This window comes from Convolutriloba macropyga, chromosome 2 (assembly GCF_964194025.1).
Source record: "Convolutriloba macropyga chromosome 2, txConMacr16.3, whole genome shotgun sequence".
Classification (NCBI taxonomy): Eukaryota; Metazoa; Xenacoelomorpha; order Acoela; family Convolutidae; genus Convolutriloba; species Convolutriloba macropyga.
Genome location: NC_134469.1, coordinates 2,587,051 through 2,599,736, shown reverse-complemented (window position 1 = coordinate 2,599,736; position 12,686 = coordinate 2,587,051). Strand labels below are relative to the sequence as shown.

Below are 12,686 nucleotides of genomic sequence, written 5' to 3'. Positions count from 1 at the left end.
TATATTTGCACACTGGAAGAATTGGAAGTTTGCAGGTCCGATTACTAACCACCCGAATACTGAGAGTCGATAAATAACGGGCATATTTGTTTCTTTCAGTCGACTGTTCCCAACCATCAAGTCTTCATAGTTTCGAAGTCTTCTCCAATGATAAGATCAACTTGGGCGGACTCGTTAAAGTTGCGATCAGCCAACTGTAGTTACTTTACTGTCTCCTAATTGTCTGTGTTGATGTATCGAGAAGGCAAGTCGTTTGCCATTGACGCGTCAATGGTAATTGTTGCTCTGTTTTTTGGTTGAAGGCAAAGGTCAACAAATGTGCGATCAGCTGAGATTTCATTTCCTCCAATTCCAAAAATACGAGTATTGTTCCTCTTTCTGTTTAGCTGAAGTCTTTGTACTGCAGCTTCAGTTACAAATTTATTCTGAGATGCAGAGTCAAGAAGTGCTCGCAGATATACGATTTCTCCTTAGACAATAACACGAAAAATTGCACTCTGGAGAAAAAATTCCTGAGTCCTGTCTTCATGGGTGAGGGCTGTTGTTATCTTTTGGTCGATAGTTATTTTTTCTGCATTCCTGCTTGAAACTCCAGATGTAAGCTTTTCCAGTTCCCTTGCGTTAGCCTTGCGGCTGTTTCCGAACGATTTTTTTTTACTAGATTGTTGACATTATGCGCTTCTTGTCGATGCAACAAAGCGTGATGCTTTCGTCCACATTGGTGGCATGAAGAACCTTCGGAGTTCTCTGCTCGGTGTCCTAGTAGTAGACAATTGAAACAAAGTCCTTTGATTTTAATCAGCTGGGCTCGCTCCTTGACACCTAAACCTATGAACTTCCCACATTTGAAATTTCGGTGTTTTTCTTCACAACATTTGCATTGCTGATTCCTTGTCGTGACATGAGTGTGAAGCTGTCTCTGTGTTTGATTTTGTTGCGAATGCGATTGTTTTCTGGTATTTGATGAACTATTGCTCGGTGCTGCCGACTCCAAGGCTTGAACACTTTCCTCCAGGAAAATCTCTAGTTCTTTCCCCTTTGAAGAAAGCTCCCAGGACTTTCGAGTTTCGGTGGGCAGTTTTCCTGCAATCAAGTAGACAAAAAGGGTCCTGATAATCAACTGGTTGTCCCATGTTGAGAAGCAAAAGTCTTTGCTCCTCCATTGTGTCGACAAGTTTTCGTAATTCCCGCGTGTTTTCAATTGAAACTTGTCGATAGGAGAAATTTCCATGGATATAGGCTTGCAGTCACAATCTTTTGTTGTCGTATCGGTTCTGCAAAATTTCCATTGCAACATCGAAGTTGTCATCGGTGACTGTGATTGAAGTTAACATCTTCGAAGCTTCTCCCTTCACTGCTGATTTCAGGTACTGGAAACGCGTTCGCAACAGTTATTTTTGTTAATTAGTAGAGTTGCTTTAAACGCTTGAAAGACTTCAATGCTTTATGCTTAAGAAAAATTTAAGCTCAAAAGGAAACCAGTGTTTGTGATAAAATCAGATGAAATATGATTTCTTAGTTCAAATAACGTAGTAACTTATTGTTGCATTTGTTGAAGAAGCCATCTGGAATTGAAGTTTTAAAAGTCACGAAATATGAAAGTCAAAAGGTTGTTTACCGCAATAGAATAAATTAAGTTGATTCCTAATGGTTTGAGTCATTTAACAGCATATAAATAAAAAACATATAGACTAGATTTAATTGATTATAAGCATTTATCAACTTTTATTTCAAATTACAACTTCTTTCTATTAATTTACAAGTGTTTGTTCCCCTCCTCAAATGCTCGCTGCTTTCGAGCTTCTACCGCTTGCAAGCTATTACCCAAATATTCTCTAAGCCCAGTGAACTGAAATTTGATACACTTTGTTAAGAAACACGGATATTTAATCATGGACTATATTGCCTAGATGTTGCGTTGTTATATGGCAAGAAAATATCAAGATATGTTCGAACTTGCAAGTTTTTGAATGGCTGTCAAGATAAAACTTCTGGGCAAGATTTTCAAGAAGGAATAAGCATGACATGGCAAGATAAATCAAGGATTAAAAATTAACTAGCACCAAAGCAAGATGTTGCATTATCAAGTTTTACCTTAACTGTGGAAAACTCTGACAAAAGTGCCTGAAAGTAAGTCACTCATTTTCGCATATAAACATAACCCATGTCTACAATTTTCAGCTCAAAAAATTTTTCAATCAACCTTTCAAGCTTTTAGCTCAAATTTAATTAGTAATTACTTGAAAGGCAGATCAGAGAACTTTTTTCATCAGACTTCATATGTGTAGCTGTCAAACAGCTAATTGTCATAGCAATTCAAAGTTATTTATTTAATAATATTTCCTGTTAGCAGTAAGTTTGGTCTAGAAAGGTCTTAGAATCAGAATTTTGGTCTAGAATTTGGTCTAGAATTAGAATTTGTTTGGGTCTGGCACCAGAACCAAATTCAGAACTGAAATGAGGTTCTCAAATTTCTCACATTTCAATTGACAAATACCTTGAGTGAGGATCAAACTAGTCGTGACTTCTGTGATCAAGACATGCAGTGTCTCCGAGACAGTGAGTTGGGTGATTTTGAACGATATCTGGATCCCGTTGGTCGCGTCAGCTCCCAGTGTCACGTTATTATCCGTTTTGGAAATGATGTTCGGAACTAAAACAAAAGTCTTTGTCATTGTATCTTTAATCTATTGCACCCAAGTTACAATAAAGATACAAATATGCAACAATTTAATAAGAAGACTTTGAAAAAGAATCCAGATGCTGAACGGTGTTCTGATCAGACTATACACATGCTGGAACGTGCACTGATCCGAAAATGCAGACACTGAAGCCTCCAGGTAAGTTTTTTTATCAGACTTTCATAGAGTCTGTCTGCAGCCCTCATCAGAGCACCTCAACGTCGAAGCTTCAATGAAATTGGTTTAGTTCGATCAAAACTCTTGTTAAAGCTCTATTCAGTCATGTTGGCGCCGCTAGTAACCAACGAAGTGAACCGTCAGAGATCAAGAAACGAACTATCAAATAAAAAGCTCAGAAACTGCGGGAACTTGAAAGAACTCGAAACTGAAAAATTTTACAAGTTGGACCAAAAATCTGTACATCACCCCCCATACTGGGAATAGAAACCCTGAGTGGCCAAAAATATTGGCAAGTGGTAGGAGTAACTTAGAAGCTATACATGATCCCAAGGAATCGAATCGCATCACATCCTCAAGTATGGCTGTTAGCACTTAAATGATGAAAATATGGACTTTTCTCATATTTAATTTTTTATAGCAATCTTTCTTATTGTGTTGTTTTAATGATCTCTTAGAGGTTGACTAACAACCGAGGGCCATTTAAACGATGAACCTAAAGCATCGAAGGTACAATCATTGCTTGAGGCACTTAATTTACTTAGCGGATTTATTTGAAACTTACTAATAAAACATTAACCTTAACCAATCAATCAGTAATAAGTGAACATTATGTTATAGATGCTATTTTTAACTTTATTTACGTTAATCAGATTTTTGTATAGTTTTAAAGTTTGTATTTAGAACTGGTACAAAGTGCATTTCACTTTCGTTTTTTAAAAATTCGATTGTTAATGAACTTTGGTCATTTTTTTATCAAGTCTCTTTTTGCTGGATCTCCAAATCCACAAAATTTATGAGTTAATAGGTTTTCGGAAAAGGAGTTGGCAATAATACTATCATTTGACTGAAGCCTTACAAAATTCAATGCGAGATTGAATATAGTTTATCGGTTAAGGATAATTTAAACTTCAACCAACTAAATGTTCAGTCCCTTTAAACGACCGAGCGAATAATAGTTTCGAAGAGATTATTAGTCATATTGAATTAGGGTAGAGAAACAGGCCACCGTAAAAGTTGAGAAGTGGGCTGTGAAAATTGGGTTCTGCAGTGATTCCTTAGCAGTCGCAACAGTGAGCATTGCAACAGTCGCGAGCAACCTCTTCGTTACGCGAGAACCTCGTACTTTTAACCAAATCAAATCAATACATTAAAACTTGATTTCGCTTCTTGTTTTTTTTCCAATATTATTGATTGCAATTTAAGTGGCAAATTTGATCAGCATGAATTCAATTAGACGAATCTACCCTTGTTCGAAAAACATCAGCAGTTAGCTTTTTTCAAATTATTGCTCACGATAGAGCATAGAAAACGTGACCAACTCTGCTACTCAACCCTGCAGTCCAGGCTGATGACCGCGGTCGAAAAATCCCTGATCAGACTGTATCTGTCGAGCCTACAACATTATATTCTGTTCTCGAAATTATATGGTCTAGGCTACCTCAAGAGAAGCACTGGAGTCGGATCAGAGAAAGTTTCTGTCTGGAAATTCGGCCTTGGAAGCTTGAGGATATTCATAACTTGGTACCTGTTACAGCTTCTGTGCTCAAGGATGTATTTTCAATTTTCTGTCCCCGATTATCAACTCCACTGACAGCTACGTTGTAACGGAAACCGGCGGGCAAATTTCTCAACTCGGTTGTTGTTCCGAGTGCCGACGTCTCATTATAGGTTAGGTTTTGAAGCTGATCGGAGCCAAAGACAGCGGTCAAAAGGTCGCTGGCCTCAAAAGTCGCCTCGACATTGATTTGGGTAATGTTAGCGGTGTCCGATTCCAGTTCGTCCCACGCAAATTTAGCGCTCGAGTTTGTTGATTCGTAAGCGAAAATGTTTTGGTCTTTGTCAGCTGAAAAAAAAAGAGCCTAAGAGTGTACAAAAGGTGATTTTTTAAGGATGAGCGAAAAGCTTAAATCTAAAAGACAGACTCAATAATTCTAACCACCCTAGTCGAGGGGTCGACAAAATGAAAAGACTAACAAAATTGAAGTGGGGGTAATTTCTTCACCATAATTAAAGGGCCGAGTACGTTACTGAGAGTTGACCGTAAGATCTTTTGGATCTATCCCACTGCATACCCACCCATAAATTACCCCCCCCCCCCCATTATTGTATATTACAGTTATATGATAGGGTTGCATGTTATATGACTGCTAAGCCCCCCCCCCCCCGCCCTAAGGGAGATTTGACCACTAAGGGAGGTATAATGTGAAATATTTCTATTTTCATACAATATATAGTTGTCGACCTCCTTCGTATCATACGTCGACCTTCAATTGCTCAACTAGTGTCTTGATCTTCGTCAGGAGTCAAATTCGTACGTTAGACAATCAAGAATTCAGAATCAAAAGCTATCGCTAGCAATCTATATTTCTTCGCCCATAAAAATCTTTCAGAATTTGTCAAATTAAAAGCTTTCAAGAATTTATTTTTTGAAAAGTTTAGCGCTGAAGGACCCACTGCATATTGTTTAACAGACAAAATTTTTTCAATAGGAGAATAAAACATTGGCGAACTAAAATAGAAACATAACGAAAAACTTCGTAACTTTACATGTGGTCTGGCACTGAAAATGACAAAAATAAAAACTCCCACACAATTGAGTACAACTGATCAATCACGTATTTGCCACTGTTTTTTTTCAAATGAAAAACTGAAACGTTAGAAAAAAGGGTTTAACTAATGCGAATTAAAGTTGGCCATAACATTATATTTTAAATTAGGAAATTATAAAAGATAGAGAGAAAAGAAAAAAACGTCTTTTCTGAAATGAAACATCAAATTCTTCAGATTTGGCTCTTGCGGTTTGGCGACCTATATATCAGCACGCAGGAAAGCCGTAATGGAATGTTTACAAAATTCAATGATGTTTCTTAGAGGATACTCAAAAAGCATGCACCTAATAAAATTAATCATTTGTCAATGAAATGAACCAAAAAACTAAACAAGGGATGTCAAAGGAACTTAAAAAACTACTCAAAGCGAAAAAATCATATATAAATATGTACATAAACAAAATGATCATATCATCACACAAACCCTGTGCAAACACAAACAAATCAATCAAACACAAAAAAATCTCAGCACTGTGATAGACCAAAAGTTGTTTCCAACAAGAGTCGAATACTAGCGAAGAATCAGAGATATACAACACAATTATTTTGTTGATTTTTTCAGCATCATGAATCATCGAGACAAAAATGGAAATCAATCAGTAAATTAATGAGAAACCACAACATAGGAAATAATGTGTCTGAAATGTTTCGAAGTCAAGAATAAAAACAAGTAATTTGCGTTGCATTCGGTAAAAATTATCGGACATTGGTTAACTTTCTGGTTATTTTGTTCGTATCAATTTCGAAAGGTTTCATGAAAAATTTATTTTTGGAAATTTGATTCCAAGAGGAATCTACCATGCCATTGACAACTCAGTCAGTAGCAAATCATCGGTTCCAATTTTTGTTCATGCCACTGCTCTAACAACAAGACTGTAGGAGTCTCAACAACGCCTTCGAAAATTATAACCTTTCAAATGAGCAGCTATTGATCATTTTCGCTGACAAAAATTTCTCCATTTTTTTGAGAAACTTTGTATTACGCGAATGATTGATTATGTTATAAAAATCTGTTAAAAAGCTAGTTGAATTCCAAACAAATTAGCAATGAAAATCATTGATAATGATGCTCTCCAAAAATTACTAAACTCAGAAACCAGGTCAAATTGTTGAAAAACTTCAATCAAGTTATTACAATCATGAGGTAACAACAAACAGACATTTTTTTTATCAACTCATATTTCTAATATTTAACATGCATAACTTATATCACATTGTTGTGTTGATTAAACTAAAACTTATGTCACTTTTTGATCGACAATATAACTATTCAAATAGTAACTGTAAAACTATACCTCCTTTGATTCAATAACAGTTTCTTGCAAACAATCTAAAATGATTTTGAGCTTGTACAATTTGAAGTTGCTACAAAATATTATGTCGATCAGTGAGAAAAAAAACAGAATTAAAAATGAGATAATTTTGATTAAGACACTCAATTTCTTGAAAGCAGATCAACTTGAAGCTGATAAAAACAGCTCCTACATAAGCTGAATTGAAACCAACTGTTAACTGGAATGTTATAATATCTTTCAAATGTCGTTATTTAGGAAGACACCGTGACAGAGAACTCGCATTTGAAGTTTTAAAAATTGCAGTTCTGAGGAAGGTGGCTGCTAAAAAAAAACAATATACCCTAGAAAATATGGCTGCATGTTTCAAAAGTCTCAGTTCTCTCTCGTCTGTCATTCAATGTAGTTTTCTTCAATTATTGCCGTTATAGAGAGACAATTATGATCATTCATTTCTCATTTTTTTTTATAGGAACGAAAACCCAATAGGCAACGTCAATCAATAAACGGAAGATCATTAACAGAATTATACTTCATTTTGTTCTTTCTGAAGGCAAGTAAGTTTGAAGTTCTCGGTTATGCTATTACTAAACATGTTGGAAAAAAATAAGGCAAAGAATCTGTACATAAAACACTAAGTGGTTTGCCGTTTGCCCGAAATTTACATGGGAATTTTGTGGAGATTTTTTAAAATATTTTGACTGAACAGATGATTTTCTATAGGTTTCCGTTTTAAATGTGAAGTAGAACAACACTGTTAATCTCGCCATCGAGAAATTACTGTTTTCAGAAACGAGATCGAATTGTTTAAAGACTTCAATAGACGGAAAAGAATCTTATGTAAAAACCACGAGGTAACAACAAACAAACAACATTTTGTCAACTCATTTTTCCATCATTTTAGTTGCATAACTTATATCACATTGTTTTGTTGATTAAACTAAAATATGTCACTTTTTGATCAACAATCTAGCTATTTCATTAGTGACCGTAAAACTATATGGCATTATTTTGTCTCCTAGCTGAAAAACAAAGTTACGCCACCCTTTCACATTTTTTTCTGTGTTAAATGGGCAAAATTTGTCATACATTCGATAACTTATGAAACTGTTGCCCTCGCAACAAGAAATAAAAATTGAAGAAAAAAAAGGACGGGTTCGGATACTAACTTGGCTGAAACGTGACCAGTTTTTCGTCGCTTCCAACACGCCCATAGCTCTCAATTCGGACTTTGAAATTGTATGTCAGTCCCGGTAGCAGATTCTCCAGAAGTTGATCTACAAACAAAAGTCTAATCGATTTACATACCACAAGAAAAGTCGCATGTCTTGAAAATGTAAACAAAGTTTTATAAAGCGAAAAATAGTGAGTATACACCCGGACCTTGCTCACAGTGAGTTTCAGCGCTGTATCATTGACTCTCAATTGTAACCATTACTGTACCAGACAAATAGAAGTGTAAATACTTCTCCCAGTCTGCCCAGAGTCAATTAAGAAACATCCCAGTCTGTCTCTTTTCTTCGCAGCCTAATTTACATTATTGGTGAACACTGCACAGAAGGTTTCACATCATCAGACTGTACATACAACGAACATAGCAAATTTTGAAAATTTCGAATAACTGGTGTCATGCATAAAATTTTTAAGATGGCGATATTCTGAACAGCCATTCTAGCTCTAACTAAACCATATTGGTGCGTTCATCTAAACCATATTGCTGCGTTCATCTAAACCATATATTGGTGCATCGGCGGAGGTCGGAGATCGGTGGCGGAGGTCGGTGGCGGAGGTCGGTGGCGGAGGTCGGTAGCGGAGGTCGGTAGCGGAGGTCGGAGGCGGAGGTCGGAGGTCGGTAGCGGAGGTCGGAGGTCGGTAGCGGAGGTCGGTAACGGAGGTCGGAGGTCGGCGGAGGTCGGCGATGTAAAAATGGTCTCTATGTGCTCTCGTAATACCAAAAAACGTTTGGCGGTAGCGGAGGTCGGTGGAGGTCGGTAGCGGAGGTCGGTGGAGGTCGGTAGCGGAGGTCGGAGGTCGGCGGAGGTCGGAGGCGGAGGTCGGTAGCGGAGGTCGGTAACGGAGGTCGGAGGCGGAGGTCGGAGGTCGGTAGCGGAGGTCGGAGGTCGGTAGCGGAGGTCGGTAACGGAGGTCGGAGGTCGGCGGAGGTCGGCGATGTAAAAATGGTCTCTATGTGCTCTCGTAATACCAAAAAACGTTTGGCGGTAGCGGAGGTCGGTGGAGGTCGGTAGCGGAGGTCGGTGGAGGTCGGTAGCGGAGGTCGGAGGTCGGCGGAGGTCGGAGGCGGAGGTCGGTAGCGGAGGTCGGTAACGGAGGTCGGAGGTCGGCGGAGGTCGGCGATGTAAAAATGGTCTCTATGTGCTCTCGTAATAACAAAAAATTTTATTTATTCATTTATTTTATTTTAAAAATATTCATAAAATTTTATTTTATTTATTCAAAAAATATTTATTCTTCCGGCCATTGTGTGCAATCTGACGTTCAAGAAATTTCCTGACACGTTGTGCTCTTTGGGGGGGTCTGGTGTGTTGTTGGTTGGAGGTCGGAGGTGCTACTGCTGATGAAGGTGGACGTGGGCCGACCTCGTCTGGCCTGGAATGTCAGATGGACACACCTGGAACGCTGCTGTCGTGTTCGTCAGCGTGTGCACGTGTAGCGGAGGTCGATATCACGAGGTCAAACAGCAATTATTCCCAATGAACAGAGTGAACAGAGCAGAGTGAACAGAACGTTTCCCAATGTTGGCAGAGTGAACAGAGCAGAGTGAACAGAACGTTTCCCAATGTTGGCAGAGTGAACAGAACGGTGGCCGCCGTATTGGCCGACAGGGCGCTTAGCCGAGATAGATCAGAGTGAACAGAACAGATCAGAGTGAACCTATAAACTGAACAGAACACCTATGAACAGAACAGAACACTATAAACAGACATTTATTTATTATTTCATTGATTAATTGTTCTTTTCCGTTATTAAATGTTTTATTTATATTTATTTCATTTTAATTCAAAGTAATGCATGTGCTTTGAGTTTTTCAATAGTTTACATCGGGCATGAAACGCCTGATTTAGGAATTCAGATAAGGGATCTTAATTGATCGAGAAATGGCGGGTAATTAGCCTGCTCAGATAGAGATAAGAGAAATGGCGGGTAATTAGCCTGCTCAGATAGAGAAATGGCGGGTAATTAGCCTGCTCAGATAGAGTGAATACGGATAATTAGCAATGCTCAGCTTGAGGACATTCGGTTAGTGAAGCTTCACAGAGAACGCTAAGAATAACAAAATAATGCGTAGGATGAATCACTATAATTTTCTCTGCAGAACATGCTGTGAATTGCAAAGTGGGACATGTTCAGAAAGCTGGCCTGGCTAAAATCCAGGCTGTAAAAATTAATGTTCCAGCTCTGATTTTAACTGACTAACAGATCCGGGCAGCATGATGAATCCGTTTTCAATAGGCTGCAAACAGGTACTTGAAAAATTTATCGAACTTTCCAGTGAGCAAATATAGCAACAATTGTGAAAGTAATAACGCTCTCGGTCGTTGAGTTCAATATTTTCTTGTTCTAAAACATTGATGTATGCGGAACAACACATAAAAGATTTTAAAAAAATGTCTACTTTTATTTGAAAAAAAATACACTGTAGAAAGATATCTATGAGTATTCGATCTTAAAACTATTTATTGCGAGTAGGCCCTGCATTAGCCAGGCAGGTCTGACGCCGCAAATGGGCAACGTTAGTGGGTCTGTAGCAACAGCAAGCTTCTCAAAATTAATCTGGAAAGGGCGATTCACGACCTAAGTCGATCTGAAGCCCTATGCCTGACAAAGTTATCCAGGTTGAGGTACCAGTCCAAAAAATATATATGTGCAGGCCCAAATGAATGCACCAGAAGGTGTCTACGCGTTCTGGAAATTTTGATCAGAGCTGCGATCATACAGCCGCTTGAGTGACCTCTGGGCTTTAACCTTTTATAATTTTGTTTCCTATCAAGGCAATTGTCAGAATAACATAGTGAAATATTGGAAGAGGTTTTTGCAATATTTTTTTTGCAAATAAGTGGACGGAGAAATGAAGCTTTAGGAAGTTTTTGTTGAATTGCTGTGAGTTTATTCAACTATATCATCGCTTATTATTCAAGGTGAGACGACAATTTGCTCATTGCAATTGTGACATGCAGCTAAAAATAGTATTCGTTTTTAATATTGTGATAATTCATCTTTGATTGACATTTTTTTAATTAAAAAATAACTTATTCTTGATAATGCTTCAAAAATTTTTTCCTTCATTTTTTGTTTTTTGACCTCATTTTTGCCAATAAAATCAAACCGCCATGCAAATAAAATAAACTTTGTGTAGCTTCTTGCTTTCAAAACTCTTCTTTGGATCTCTCAATCTTGATTACAAGTAATGAAATAATCGCGTCTGTCCCTAGTTCTGGATTGTTGGATCCATTGATAATTTTTTTTGACATGCTATTTAATTTTATCAAAATGTAACGGCAACACTGCTTAGCTTTCATGGTAATCTGTAATGATTGAGCTATCCTTTAGAAGTTGTACCCTGAAAGTAGGCTACTTAAGAGTAAATTTTGTTCTTTTTGTGAACTTTGACAGTATGTGGAGTAAAATTAAAAACTGGTTTCCAAATTTGTGTCTTGGCAAATTAGTGAGCGATTAGATCTACTTTACTCCGTGATGACTAAATGTCTCCATAGACAGTAGCTCAATTTAATTTTTTTCAATCGAATTTTGATATCAAACTTTGAAAAAGGAAGAACTGAACTTACTGCGTTGCCCCCATCAACTTAGCGAACAGGAATTTTTCCATTTTTTAACATAACGCGCTCATATATAAATTATTTCAACGGTAATTTGCAGTCTTGACTGATGCTTAGCGTGCGAGTCAGCATCATTCGAATTTTTGTGAACTTGAGTGTCGTTAAGTGTTGAATGGGTTGAAATGTTGATAAAACTTGATTCTTTCTTCGAAGCATTCTCTTTTTAAACGTCAATGAAAAAACTTCACGGATTCTGTCTTCTGGAGCAATCTGTAATCTTGATACAAAAAATCTTGATACTTCATGATCAATAAACTAAGACAACTCAGCAGAACATCCTGTTTCTTAAATTTAATCGACTCTTTCAGAATAGACAACCTTTTGGTTTCCTGTTTTGATGGTTCATGGTTTTTGTCTCGTCTTCATAATATCTGCTGGCTTATTCTTTTTTTTTTTAAAAAAACAAGATTTTCTTACAATATTAAAAAATATTCCAATTCTTTTGAGCTGAGGGTCACTTCTGCAAAAATTTTACATGACTTTTTAATTCAACTAAAATTTGGAGCAAAATTCACATTCAAAGTCAAACCGGTTCTAGCCCCCCCCCCCCCCAATAAATTATGCACCCAAATTTGCAGAGCACGTATCATTCATTATGTAAAAATATAGAACGTTCGCTTGGCGGTTGCAAATAATTTGCACCCAATGAGATGAGGGTAGTGTGTACATACAGAAAAGATCCTAATTTAATTCTTGCAGAATGTATAGGCCCTTTTGTTGTCCTATGATTTAATGAGCAAAAAGCACAGTCTATAATTTTTTCGAACAAAATGCACAATTTCAATCAAATTTTTTGTGCTCACATTTTTGGGTAACATTCTGTAACTGTTGTCCATTGAGAGATGGTAAGAATGAAGTGTAGTAGTCAGAGTTTGTGTCCCAAGTAATGTTGATCACTCCTGGACTGATAGTCTCGAATGATAAATCTCCACTGAACAATGGTACAGGTGATACTGAAATTTCACATGAACTTTTTCAATGAAACATGTTAACGATTGAATTTGTCAGTTTAACCGGCAATCTTAGACCGGTGTTTCCAACGCAACTGGGATGGTATCTTTTCTGTTT

General features: G+C 37.4%; 1 protein-coding gene across 1 annotated transcript in view; it reads right to left on the bottom strand.

The window, feature by feature from the left end:
• The window catches only part of LOC142335564 (uncharacterized), a 172,451-nt gene that overhangs the window by 55,851 nt on the left and 103,914 nt on the right, over positions 1–12,686 (bottom strand). Inside the window, exons 10-13 of the mRNA XM_075384102.1 lie at positions 12,422–12,571; positions 7,932–8,039; positions 4,387–4,704; positions 2,498–2,653 (exon numbers count right to left, since the gene is read on the bottom strand). Coding sequence (XP_075240217.1) covers positions 2,498–2,653; positions 4,387–4,704; positions 7,932–8,039; positions 12,422–12,571 — 732 coding nt within the window. The remainder of the gene's footprint in view (positions 1–2,497; positions 2,654–4,386; positions 4,705–7,931; positions 8,040–12,421; positions 12,572–12,686) is intronic.